Source organism: Glycine max, chromosome 18, assembly GCF_000004515.6.
Source record: "Glycine max cultivar Williams 82 chromosome 18, Glycine_max_v4.0, whole genome shotgun sequence".
NCBI classification, from domain to species: Eukaryota; Viridiplantae; Streptophyta; class Magnoliopsida; order Fabales; family Fabaceae; genus Glycine; species Glycine max.
In genome coordinates this window covers 53,165,920-53,180,188 of record NC_038254.2, presented here as the reverse complement: position 1 = coordinate 53,180,188, position 14,269 = coordinate 53,165,920, and the positions used below count along the sequence as shown (strand labels likewise).

The 14,269-nt window shown below is 31.7% G+C and overlaps 1 protein-coding gene across 1 annotated transcript; it reads right to left on the bottom strand.

The window, feature by feature from the left end:
- Nucleotides 1–3,264: 3,264 nt before the first annotated feature.
- LOC100797573 (ALBINO3-like protein 2, chloroplastic) lies at nucleotides 3,265–11,647 on the bottom strand. The gene is made up of 14 exons (XM_006602775.4): nucleotides 11,176–11,647; nucleotides 10,935–11,041; nucleotides 10,103–10,230; nucleotides 7,793–7,864; nucleotides 7,459–7,560; nucleotides 6,467–6,526; nucleotides 6,167–6,232; nucleotides 5,303–5,350; nucleotides 4,968–5,204; nucleotides 4,813–4,868; nucleotides 4,576–4,693; nucleotides 4,294–4,383; nucleotides 3,907–4,016; nucleotides 3,265–3,529 (listed from the first exon to the last, which is right to left on the bottom strand). The coding sequence occupies exons 1-14, from the start codon at nucleotides 11,535–11,537 to the stop codon at nucleotides 3,379–3,381; spliced, it is 1,707 nt and encodes a 568-aa protein (XP_006602838.1). The 5' UTR covers nucleotides 11,538–11,647; the 3' UTR covers nucleotides 3,265–3,378.
- Nucleotides 11,648–14,269: the final 2,622 nt, after the last annotated feature.

Below are 14,269 nucleotides of genomic sequence, written 5' to 3'. Positions count from 1 at the left end.
TAGGGAAGAAGAAGAAGAACTTTCCCGTTGAATAATGATTTTTTTTTAGTTCAAAGTAACATTATAAATATATTGAATTTTATATTTTTTTAACATTCTGATTCATAAAAAAAAATAGATTCTTGATTAATTCAAAAGTACGACTGAAAAGTAAAATGTAATAAATAAATTATTTTTGTATATCCGAACATTCAATATTAACATAAGCATGTTAATAACTTATGTCCAACCACTTAATAAAATTTTGTATGAAAATATTTATTAAGAATTGTTTATAATTAAAATAAACAAATACTCAATTGTTTTGCTCATGATTAATCTCAAAACCAAGACCTATTTTTGTTGTAGGTATAAAAAAGTCAAAAGATCAAAATAAAAGTTAAAAAACATAAAATAATATTTTTATGTATTATGATCATATAAAATTTTAATATTAATATCAATATCCACATACCATTAATTCCTTTTTGTTTTATAAAAGTTTGATGTAACTTTTCGACAACTTTTAATGTTATTCTCACGTTTGAATTAGAATTTTGCCTCAGAATTTTATGTTAATCTTTAATTTAAATTCTTTAAAGCTTTGTAAAGCTATAATCGAGAATTAGTTTTAATTGAATGATATTATATAAAATAAATATTTATTTAGTGCAATGTACAGTCTAAAAATATTAGTATATAATAAATTTATTCATTTTATTATAATTATTATAAAAATTATATTGGTTACTATCATTTTTAATTAATTGATAATATAAAAAAATTAACACTTAATTTTAAAAATATTTATAAATTCTTCTTATTTTTGTATTTTTCTTCAAAGCAATCATTGTTTGTTCCGGAACACATGTCTCCTCTCCACTAGTTTTTGGTATATGCAATGGGAATATCATGCTCTATGTGTTTATTAGCCGCCGCTTACCACGATTTATAAATTATAGGAAAGTGACACGTATTATTATTGTAATACTAATGATAATAATAATAATAAAAAGATATTATTCTGTCAAAAAATAATAATAATAAATATATCATTGTATTCTAATAAAATACAATAACAATACAAGAATTCAATACAAAGCAGAATATATATATTAAAATATATAATAAAAATATAATATATATTATGATAAAGATTTATATTATGCATAAAAATTTTAATTTTCATTTTGCAAGATAAAACGAAATTTAAATTGATATGTATAAGTTTTGTAGTCTATATATTTTAAAAGAGGCTTGTTAATTTAATACACACTTGTTTTAAGAAAGAATATATTAAAAAATTATATATTTGAATGTATTTAAAAAAAATCAAAGTTATAGCGGTTAATACACCTTATCTAAGTTTTAAAAAATACGTAAGAATATATAAGCAATCATGAAAATTATAGCTTATTTTTTAGGAAGCACATGTATAGAAGATACAACTTTATTTATCTTTAAGTTATAGGGTGCTAATATAATCTTTTAAAAAAATAGTAATTGTCTATTTGCAAATTTCATTTTGAAACTATCAAATTTAAAAATCCATTTTTTATTACTATTCACATAAATATTGACTAATTTTATCAATTTTATCTTCTATTTTTTAGTTGTGACTTAACTTAATTTTTTTGTTGTTTATTTTGCTCAGATATTCCTTTTGAAAGGAACACAAAAATAAACTCCTCTAACACGTTATCTAATAAAACTAACTTTTACTACAATCAAACATTATACATATTCACTAATTAGTGATGAACGAAAGTCATAAATTATTGCTGCACTTTAGTAATGAAGAGCATTATTGGCTTTAGCTTGAAGGATTCGTAAATAGATTTGTATGAGAGAAAGAAGTAACTAGAAAAATATAGATTATTATAATACGATTCTTCTAGAGGGATCATTTAAAGTGTATTATTACATGATAATGATTCTAATTTTTCATGAATTTCTCATTTATCACTTAACGACACATATATAAAAAGTCAATCTCACTTGTTCTTACTAGTGGAAAACGAGTTACCTCACATATTGAGTTAGACTAATGGGGATTGCGAGCTATAGCAAGCGGGCCAAAAAAAGTCTAAATTCAATTCAAAACTCTAAAATGAAAAGTGTTGCTAGATGCACCCAGCATTCTTTGAAAATGACAAAACTGCCCCTACTAATTTCTCTCCTTATGGATCAAGTTGATCCGTAAAAGACTTACGGATCAAGTTGATCCGTAAGTCTTAAAAATTAACTTACGGATCAATTTGATCCGTAAGGGATATTTCTGTCTTTTCGTGGTTAGTGTTGTGTGCATCAACAATAATGTTGAGTGCACCTAACAACACTCTAAAATGAATCTCAATGTTTAATGTTGAGTGCACCTAACAACACTCTAAAATGAATCCCAATGTTTACAAGATTTTGCAAGGCTAAGTCTGCACTGAGCTATAACTGAATGGACTAAAAATACTCACATTTAATTCAAGCTCAAAATTTTAAATTTAAACCCTACATTTTAACGGGTGAGTTTGAGCCAACCCAACTAATCCAACTAATTTTTGTCATCTTTGCTTGCTCTTTTCTAACCACTTATTCTTTCTTTCACAATGAAACAAAATCTTAATAAAGAGTTTCCTTCCTGGCTCTTTCAATCTCAATATCGTGCTCCATGCATTCCTTCTTCCTCAATTTTATTAGATATGTCAATTATTTTATTTTATTTTTCATTTTTCCTCTTTTGAATATATATATTTTTTTTTATTTGCTCAATCATACCATAAATTAGTAGTGTAAGATATTTATATTGTCGATCAACCATACCATAAATTAGTAATAAACTCTCTAGCACACTTAATTAAAATTTATTAAAAATCACAGTTTTATTCTACTCATAAAATTATAACGTCTACCAACAAATTTTAATCAAGAATAAAAAGTTATTAGGAGTGTTTTAGGAAGAATGTTGTTAATACTTCTCATTATGTTATTATATTATTAAAAATCGTAAACAATCACTTTAAAAATCATTATCTAATTTGTTGGTTGTATATAACACATTGGATTAAAATTAATGCCTTAAATTTAAACATGTTCTATCAAATTGATGAACTTAGCAAATCTAGTAGTATTATATTTGATGAAGTTATAAGAGTATTTACTGTTTTATTTAGTCAACACGCTAATGTTTAAATTCAAGGACTAAAATTATAAAATTATAAGGATTAGGACTAATGATGTATTGTTCTTTCAATAATGAAACAATCTTCTATAAAATATTGCTGAAATCTGAGCTGAAGAGTAATCAAAACATTAATTCAAAATTGTAAACCAAACATGCCAAATTATAGGCAAAACTTTATTGTTTTGACATTTAATAAATACACACATCCGAAGTAAAATTTGAAATTAGAGGTCTCTCCTACTACGGGCAAGATCACTTGTAAAATCATCATCTTTTTCACACTGTTCCAAGAATTTTTTATAACCAGGTTTATAAGCAACAACAAGACGTAGGTACTTCGCAGCTTCGGCCTTTTGACCTGCATCAAATAGAGTGCTGCATATCCAACCAATCCAATCCAATGAGCAAGATAGAAATAGCTGTGTTTGAAGGGGGAATTTCAACACTAAGAACCTGTTTGGATAAGTTTCTCTAGAAGCTCTTCAAGGAGAAAAAAATAAGAAAAAAATAATGAAACAAGTTTTTCCATAAACTAAAATGAGCTTTCCATTTGTTAACCATTAACTAATTTGTATATGTCTTCTCATCTTTTAAAGAAGTTATATGAGAAAACTTCTACAAATTAGCTAATGGAGAGTTCATTTTGACTTATAAAAAACTCATATCATTATTTTCTTCTTACTTTCTTCTCTTAGAAGTACTTTTAAAGAAGCTTATTCAGGCAGTCCCTAAATTTAGCTAATAAATTGTACCTGGCAAGCAACAGTAACCCATCAAAATAATAGCCTTTGCTAGTAGGATCTTCTGGCTCCTGCATATTTGCTACTCTTTCAAAGTGTGCCCGTCCTTCGGCCCTCTTTCCCTGCCATACGGCAAATTGAAGAAAATGAAAATCATAGCAAATCCTATTGAACATCTACAACTTCTAAAATTGTCATTCATATTGCCTGCCGTTAGGAAAAGAGGTGCAATTATCTTTCAGGTAACAAGATAATGTATCAGGTTTGGCCATGCAAGACATGCATTCGACTCACAAGGTATCTAAAGATTCCCTCTGTCAAATGCATATTCAAGCCTTCTTTAACCATATATCCAAAAACCTGTTGACAAAAGTTTTCTCAGAGAACAATGTGTTTCACCTGCCGTTCGCAGGCAATTCCAGCCCACTGGGATGAAAGAATCAAAAGATCAACTTCTTCCGCATCAGCTGAATGTCCAGCAAGAGAAAGCTAATGAAAAAATCAGAAAATAATTAGGGGTTGACAGCACAAACCAAGTGAAATAAGACAAGAATTTTCTGATAGAAACAAATGAAAAAGAGCAATGCAACAGATCATAATTCACAGACAACTGCAAATACTTGACATAGATAAACCAGCAAAACAAATCAAAAACAACATTTTTGCAAGTATGATTCATACTTTTGATATTGCACGCTCAAAGTACTCATTAGCTTCATCATTTACATGTTTCAGCAATAGAACCCGTCCCATCAAAACTAAAGCTCGTACATAGTCAGGGTCCTTATCAAGGGCTAGTCTGTAGATGGAATTAAATGTAATGTACCATCAACCAGAGATAAAGCTTAAAAATATAGCAAAGCGTCTCCTTTCCAATTTTTCTCCCTCACTCTGAACAAACTAAAAAGGACAACTTACTTTAGTAAAGGAATTGCACTTTCTTTATCATCACTGTTTAAAAATGGGACTGCAAGCTGTAAACAATCAAACCATTAATTAATCACATTCTAAGAGCCAATTTGATTTTAATGATATATCACACGTCATATATTCTAATGTTCTTATTCACTCACAGTAACCAGTTCTTTAGGGGACATCTCCTCTATAGGTATTCTATGCCACTTTTCAGGTGAATCCAGAGGATTTTTTTCAGGCGAAACAGTTTCCTTGGTAGCTGCTGTTGGAATATTATCTTGTAACCCTGGTGAAGGAGCTGTTTTAGAAGCAGCAATTTGCTCAGAAGCTCCCTTTTGACTATTGTCTAGTAACCCCAACTTTGCAAGGACAGCAGGATGTCTAAGGGTTATTTGCTGCAAAGTTTATTGTTTGTTGGATCAACTTTAAGAGTTATAGTACAATATGGTCCAAACTAAAATAACCTAAAAATGCACAAGGTTTTCCTACTTACCTGAATGAGGGTTAATGAACTATTGGTAACCCAATAGAGCTGGCTGCCCTGAAAGAGTATATTAGAGTATAATATTACTACAACCTTCATGACAAGAAGAGATGGAATATGTTTACCATAAAATACAGTTGGATTGAATAATGGGACATGCAATAGGGAATGTAGTAGTGAAGTGACAATATACTAATCTTGTAGAACATTATTAGAAAAAATTATAACTGAAAGTTCCCCCTTTTCTTTGACCAGGGAAATTAACCTACAAATGTGAGTTCAGAAACTGTGACCACAACCTGCACCTTTGGTTTCAAAATATGATAATGCACCACTAGACTTAAATGTTGCTGAAAGTTAACTCTATTTACTAATATAGTTGAGCTGATTCAAGTTGTTTCGCTAATCAGATATTCAGATTAACTAGAAGAAATGGCAATAGTATCTGATAGATTGTAAAGAAATTGTAGCTTATATTAAAAAAATAAAGCCCTAGGTCTCCTTAATCTTCTTCAACCACACCTCAGTGTCTACAGATTTCTTGCGTGTCAGCATGTCAGGTCATTTAGAAAGAAGATAGTTCCAAAGTGCAATTTTATTCATAAAAATATGTAGTGACTCCTATTTTTTTTATTAGAACCGAAGTCTTTGAATCCATGAATAACCATCTCTTTTGTATGGTCTAGAATTGTAAATTGTCAGAATACATCATAAAAGATGTCACCTATCAACTGAAAAGAGAGTTTAAAGAGAAAGTGCACTTTGACCAAAATCTCAAGTTTCAACCAGTATAAAAATGCCATAGTAAGAGGAAAAAAATGTTATCCAACATTAACATACTAACAACACAAAACATGTAAGGACTAAAGTTACCTGAGGAATGCAAAAACCCGTGATAGCTATAGGTATCGTTAGAAAGTCCAAGTATTGCTTATAAAACTGCAGCAACAAAGGCATCTCTCACTTAATGGTAGAACTACTGTATTCTAAATTGATGAATAGAATAAATTCCCTTATATCACAACATATAAACAACATTCTGAAACAGTAAAATGAAATTAGTAGATTCATATCACAGAAAATGTATAACTACAAAATCAAGCATAAACTCCAGTTTTGCCCAAGAGCAATACAATAGTAATAGATTAGAAGTACTGAAGAAGTTATACTCACTTTGGCTAATAAGTCAAAAATATCCCGTGTTTCTGCAACCAAAGGTTTCCTAAAGGATATCTGATAAATCAATAAATACGAATTAGTACACATTCTATGACTGGCTAGTCCTTGCCCCTTGCAAAATGAAAAAGAGAATTAAGGTACAATAGCATAAGCTAAACAAATCCCAAACAAAAGCAGGAAATCCATCCAACTATACATCAAACTATGATCTGGCCATTTATAGCACATGAAATATTAAGAACTGTTTAGTTTTAAAAAATGTTTTCTGTTTCCATTATCCGTTTCACTTTTAATTACAAAGTTGTCACCTTGTTTTCATTTTACAAAAGTTTTACAGAAAACAGTGAAGACAATAAAATGAAAACATGGTGGCCTTTTTTGTAATTAAAAGTGAAAATAGAAAACATTATGTATTGATAGCACCATTAAACCAAGCAATGTAGCTTGTTTAATGTATGAGATAAACAATAAAATGAAAACATGGTAGCCTTTTTTGTAATTAAAAGTGAAAATAGAAAACATTATGTATTGATAGCACCATTAAGCCAAGCAATGTAGCTTGTTTAATGTATGAGATAAAAACTAATACGAAGTTTGATTCCTTATTATAGGCAGAATAATAGAGCCAGTAGACCAATAATAGATATCAGATTACGACTTGATTAATCACTTGCCGTTAACCAATTGCTTTTGGATCCATCAACTTTGCCAGCTATTTTGGTTTTGGCAATTCTACCTTTATTATATCAACTAGGCTAAAATATCTTGTTAAACACTTGGCTTGGCTCAACTACATCCAACCCTTATGAAGAGGGTTGCTGCCACAACAGAATGACAGACTCCGATTCATTTAAAAAAAAAAATCGCCTTCATAAGAATGACTTTAATGCACGTGAACATGAATATGGGGGTAAGACAACAAAAGATAAGTAGCACTATATTTTTAAGGTTATATCCCTCATGTATATGATTCAGTACTCCATTACCTGAACAGTGACGTAGTGCAAACCAGCAATCAGAAAAGGGAAGATGAACCCTGAATAACCATGAGAGAGTTCTGTTAAATTCTGGAACCATAAAGCACCGCCCTGCGACATATTTAACAAGTTTAAATCTTCAGCAACAGTGAGTGTCTGTATGCATATGACGCTTGTACCTGTCAACACTCAAGACTACTGTTGAAATTATGAGGTTTTAGGCATATTGAAAACATTGAATTGATATTAAAACGTAATTATGAAAATTATGCTCACAAAATATGAAGATACATAAAGCACATACACAATGTCCAAACAGCATTTTATTAAGTTAGTGCATTACACAATCAAAACCAGGGTGACCATCCAGTGACATCTTCCTTATGCTAATCATCCACAAGAAAAAGCACGGAACCTGGAGAAAAATAATAGACCAAAAGTCAAAATTATGATGAAACTTTTGTGAAGCAGCATTATGACCATATTACTTTTTTCTTCCTTATCTGGCTTATCCTGATTCCTGATTATCAAAAATCAAATTAGTTTCTACAACTTTCTTTACAACATCAACATTCCAAATGACAAATTGATAGAAGAATTGTGAGCACTGTTTTTCGAGGAACCAGGGACCTCCAAGGGAAAAGGTAAGTAGAGAGAAAAGCTGATATTTCATTGATGATGCTGAATTATTACATAGTATTATTTATACTGATTTTCTCACTAACAGAATTTGTCCTTTTGTGTACAGAGAATATCAGGAATTTGTTGTGCTTGTCTCCCTGCTATACTACCAGCATCACTCTATCCGATTTGGTGCCCCAGCTTGCATCACACGAAATCTTTAAGGTATGTGGGCCTTGTAATTGCTCTTTTGTTCCTGCTTTCTAATTGCACCCCTGTTGTTGTTGCCTTCTTGCTTAGTGTGTTCTCCCCTGTGTCTGTCATTGCTTCTGCTGTGTTCTCACCCTTGCTATAATGTTCTGAACTCCGTTAACACTAACAGAAAGGAGGCCAAAATTTAGTAACAGTGTGAAGTTTATGCAATTATTTGGTGCACTAGGCTGGAGCAGAAGACAGTTTTAAGATTGTCTCTTCACCATTGAATCTTTTTGACAATATTATGTTTTCATACTCCACTTTGATGGTCAGCCCCACAATGTTTCCATTTCAGACTTGAAGTGGTTGACCACCCCTGCTGCTACCTTATCTATGAGTTTTTCTCTTTCCATCTGTTCCCGTACCCTTTTTGTTCTCTGTTCCATCGTAATAAACCCTAATTGAGTGAAATGAAAGGAAAATAATTTCCTTGGATACAATAGTCAATTAACAGTTGCCAATGAGAGTAGGCTCAACAAGTAAGATAAAAATGCATCCCAGTAATGGTCCGGGGCTCCTAGTGGTAGTTTATTGGTAGGTCATCTGTAAGCTTCTGCTCAAGTTTGGCATGGCATGACCATGGAATGGGGCAACTTTATCCCCTCCACCTAAGATTTTTTATTTACTTACCACAAAATAAAAGCTAATAGATAAGCAATTCAGTCAAGACATTAATTATGAAGAGAAATGTTAGGAACACACTCTTATTGGTTGAAATTTATTGAAAATGACAAAATTGTGGGCCGGGGTCCCACATTATATTTAATGATTCTCTCCTGATTTTATTGTTTACAATAAATTTTACCCAACTAGAGGGAGTGTGTTTGAAAGAATGTGTTGGAGAGTGTGTTTCTAGCACTCCTCTAATTACGAAACATAATTTCTTTCAGATCAAATGAACCTCTTTGACAGAGGTTTCAGCTTCCAACCAGCTCATGGATGCTCCCTCTAATATTTAGGAAGGTGAAGACAGGCTCAAATATAACAAAAGAACCATCAAAAGTTTTGTTGGAATGCTTGAATTCAGTTACTAATTTTCTTTGGTTTAAGTTGTAAAGGTACATCATAAGGTATTGCACAGTCTTTAGAAATAGTAAGCAATAACTAGCAGCACCCTAATGGCCATATCACTCCATATTCCATAACTTTTTTAAAATGGCAATGCAGCAACATAATCTCTGTCGTAAGTCATCAACAAAAAAAATTTCAATTGAGAGGGCGAGCCCTGGTGCAGCGGTAAAGTTGTGCCTTGGTGACTTGTTGGTCATGGGTTCGAATCCGGAAACAGCCTCTTTGCATATGCAAGGGTAAGGCTGTGTACAACATCCCTCCCCCATATTTTGAGGGCGAGCCCTGGTGCAGCGGTAAAGTTGTGCCTTGGTGACTTGTTGGTCATGGGTTCGAATCCGGAAACAACCTCTTTGCATATGCAAGGGTAAGGCTGCGTACAATATCCCTCCCCCATACCTTCGCATAGCGAAGAGCCTCCGGGGAATGGGGTACGAAGTTTTACTATATATTCTGTTCAGGAGGAGTTGCTGTTGTCTTTTCTTTTTCAGATTTTAGACATTCTTTAATTAGCAAACATTGCATTTCTACTGACACTACATCACATAACCTGGAAATTTCTTTCATCCTCATCACAACAACAGCTTAGCTTGGAGGTTGCTTTTGGCTGTGATGTTATTAGTAAAGATAATTTGGGAAGAAGAAGAAGGAAAATACATTGCCGTAGGATTCATCAGCAATGTTTCCCATGAAGAACTAGATATCTCACCTGTACAATGAATGGTACCAGCGGCCACACATAAGAGGGACATCCAATTGCTTTTCTCTTCTTCTGGAAGAATAGAAACTGACGAATATAACTCTTTCCTGAGAAAGGCGGTGGGAATGGAGGAGGCACTTTAAGAATTGAAAAATATCAATAACAATTTAAGTAGATGAACTAGAAATGGAACAAAAGAAAAAAGATTTCTTGTATGGGGTAAGGTGAAAAGGAAGTATCCAGTCCCATTTTCTAATCACAAAAAAAGGAACAAAAAACGCTTTAAAGATAAAGAATAGTCATATACACAAAAAACGAAATGATGCCGAAACAAAGAGGCTTGTGTGCATGCATGCTCAAAAACACAATCTAATCTATATTTCTATTACACAACATTTGCACACAGTGGTACTGAAAGCTAGGTTGAAACACGATCCAATGCAACAGAAGTGAGGAAAAAACACAATTAAATAACAGCAACCTAAGCCAGATTGGAAAATAATGTTACATGACTGTAACTTATACCAAGCTAACAAGTGAACAACAATTCAATGAGAATAATCAGCACTAACAAAGTACTCATAACCTAATCCTAAATAAACATTTGAAACACAAACAGCATTATACAAGAAAAAAATATATTTAAAAAGCGATAATAATCAGCAGCAGCTGCATCATAACTTGCAAACCAGATTCAAATGAATCAACCTAGCGGAACCAATTCATTAAGTTATTAAATTTTGCTTCCAATTAAAATTGAATATTAGTAACACAATCCAAATAAAACATACTACCGAAAGAGATGCTATGAACTAAATCGAGTAAAGCACATGATACTCACATTTAGGAAAAAACTCTCCAATGGTTTTAAGCTTGTGAAGTGATAAAATCAGAGGACAAAGAACAACAATTCTGAGAGCCAAAGTAGATGAAATTATAGTTAACCACCTGAAATTCAATTACTGGATTAACACGAACGTTCGGTTCGGAATCGAAAAATTGAACTGATAAACAAGCGTTATAGTAATTAGTAGCATTAGCAGCAAGAAAGAGTAGACCTAAGAGTAGACCTATTAGCTTACCACGGAAATCCAGAAAGATCGTGAAACGACTCGAGCATCGAAATCGCGGCGCGAACGGGAAAAACGGCGTCGTCTTCGCCGCCGCCACTAGTATCAGCAATCACTTTCAGAAGCTCCGAGTTAAGCGGTGAGTCGACACCGAACGAGTTCAGCTCCGGTTCTCGATTGTCGGAAATGTGAGAGGAGAAAGCGCGTGAGCGGAACGCGTCGAGAAAGGCGAGGGTTGGAGAGTGAGGTGATGCGGGAGCGGGAAGCGGAGGAGGGAGAGGAGAGGAGAGGACACGTGGAGGAGAGAGGAGGGAGAGGGAGGAGGACGGCCGCGCGCGGCGGAGGCGAGAAAAGAGCGCCGCCGCAGTCGCCATCGGCGGCGGAAACGGAAGGAAGCACCGTACGAGGGCCGAAGTGTAGCTTGGCTTGCTTGAAAATTGAATTCGGAGAAAGTACGGAAAAAATGTTAACAGTTTAATTGAATTATCAATGTTTTTAAAATTTTAATTCTTAAGATAATATTTAATTTTTTCACTGTATTATTTTTTCCCTTTCTATATTTGTTCTTTTTTAAAATATATACACTTCAGAAAAATATTAAAATAAATTAAGCATGTTTTTAGTCATACAAATGAGGTATTGTTTATTTTTAGTCTTAAAAAAAAAATCATAATAAAGTGAGAAGTGTTAACAATGTATATTTTTATTACGGTTATTTTAAATTTTTTATTAGTTAAAATTTATTTTAAAAACTATTAAATTATTAATGAAACTCATTAAATAAGAAATCAAAAGTCACAATTTTTGTAAATTCTGATAAATTTTAGTAAATAACAACAATTGAATTCAAAAGAATATATTGAAAGTGTATTATTGGTGTTTCTCTTACAAAACTATGTCATGTTTGTCCATATTTTCATAAATAAGAAACCAAAAGAAGGTGACTTTTTGTGAAATAAAAATTACACCTAAAACATTTCTAAAAATGAGAAAACAAAAGAACTTAATCTATTTGTAAAAAATAAAAAGTGAATATTTTTAAATTTACAAAGACTGAAAATATATTTAATTCAAAAAAATCATTTTAAAAAATGTAGCAGGATTATATTTTACTAATAAGTTATAGACATTTTTATTAAAATAACTAAAAATATTAAACTTTGAATATTAAAAATTAATTAATTTGATTTACTTATTTATTAATATTTCAAAAACTATCTTTTTCTGAATTTTCAAAAACTATCATTCATAATATATTATTAAGAAGCACAAAAAGAAATAAAAAAAGATTATGAAATAAACCGATTTTGTAATGTTAGTTGATTTTTCAAATGTTCTTGCATAATGAATGGATGAATTGTCTAAAATGATAAGAAAAACATTCTTCGTTACTCCCCAATCAGTAAAAAAAAAAAAAAAACAAGTATGTTCTTGAACTCCAATCCAATGGGGGTAGAGGCATGTGCCAAAATTTAAGAATTTTACTACTTAGCTTCTAACCTTTGTCAATCAAATAAGTTGTCAAAGATATATAACCTTAATAGTACAAGTTATTCAATTGGCAGTTAAGCGTATGGAAGATGAAGACTTAGCTTGTCTAAAGGTAGCCCCAAAATTTGTCATCCTCGTTTGTATTCTTTTTGTCGAAGCTAACATGCAACAAGTGGAGATAATTAAAACATGTCTAAATTTGTCTTGCTTGAGTTTTGGCCACTAAGTTGATCCCTTAAAAACCAAAGTCTTGTTTTTCTAAAAATGTTAAGTGGAATGTTTGCAATCATCTTGTTGGAGTTATTTTAATTCAACAAGACAGTAGAATGAAACACTTTTAGTAGCAACATTGAAAAGACTTCCAAAAGACTTATAATATAGTTGGATAACTATCAGAATTGATTCTGGAACTAAAATGATGGTGAAAAATTGAAAAAGTGAAAATAACTATTTTATTGTTTTGACTTTCAATTTTTTTTGGAATTGATTATGGAAAAATTGAATCTGATCCAAAAATATTATTAGTAGTGGTTAAGCATGACACCTTTCTATGGCAGGTTATCTCCTCCTTTCCAGAGCAAATATTCAAGCCCTTTTTAGCTATTTTGTGCACTCTATGTGGTTACCTAGGAGGCTAGGAACATATGTGAGAAATTCGATAAATATTGCAAATATTTTGTTTAGATAGATCTTACTAATAAGCGAAGAATACAAATAATGACATGTCTAGACATTTGTAAAGTTTAAGCTAAAAGATAAGATGCATGTACATTGGGAATTGAATTTTTATCACTAAAATTTAGGTGACTTAAATGCAAAGTGGAAGATTGTATTTTACTAGATGAAATTTAATTGAATGGATACATTGGAAGTTGTTTTTGTTTCAACTTCCTAGAGAACTTGTTTATTATAGTGAGTGACAATTTTCACTATAAATAGAATAGAGAATTAGTGGAGAAACACAACACATAAAGAGAGTGTGTGTGTGAAAATAGATTGTGAAATAAAGTGACTTTGTTGGGAGAAAAGTATTTTTGTGTAAGAGTGTTATCATTTCTTGTAACTATTGAGTGGGGTATTCAGGTTTGTAGAGTAATACACTATTTGGGGTGAGTTACAATCTTGTAATCATTTTTGTGATAGTAAAATACTTTTTGAATTGGTTTCAGGGTGTGAGTAATTTTATTTGTGGAAGCGTTGATTACCCAACAGTGGTATCAAGGAGTTGATTTCCCAACAAGATTTGTCTATCAAAAGTCTTTAGCTTGAAAATGTGTGTAGATATATACGAATACATATAATTGCTTAAAAAGTTTTGATAGGTACAACATTTTTTCTTTGAATCCGGCCTATAATTGCTTATTTACAAATTAGTAAGTGCAAATAAGTAATAAACATGACACTCGAGTGATCCAACCTCTTAGGTTCCCTAATAGAATGAATTCCAAAGAGATTTGGTACACTTTGGTGGAGAACGAAATCCACCAATATTTCTTTAATGAAAATTTGCATTAACAACTCACTAATAATTTGCAAGCAAATGAGCCTCTACAGGGATGAGGTCTCTAGGACTTGAGAGACCGAAAACAAATTTAAGAATGAAGTCTTTTATTTA

Coding starts and splice junctions, on each gene's coding strand:
- LOC100797573 (XM_006602775.4), bottom strand. CDS start 11,537: ATGGCGACTGCGGCGGCGCTCTTTTCTCGCCTCCGCCGCGCGCGGCCG. Junction 4,869..4,967: donor CCCCTAAAGAACTGGTTACT/GTGAGTGAATAA, acceptor GATTGTTTACAG/CTTGCAGTCCCATTTTTAAA. Junction 4,384..4,575: donor TTGAGCGTGCAATATCAAAA/GTATGAATCATA, acceptor TTTTTTCATTAG/CTTTCTCTTGCTGGACATTC.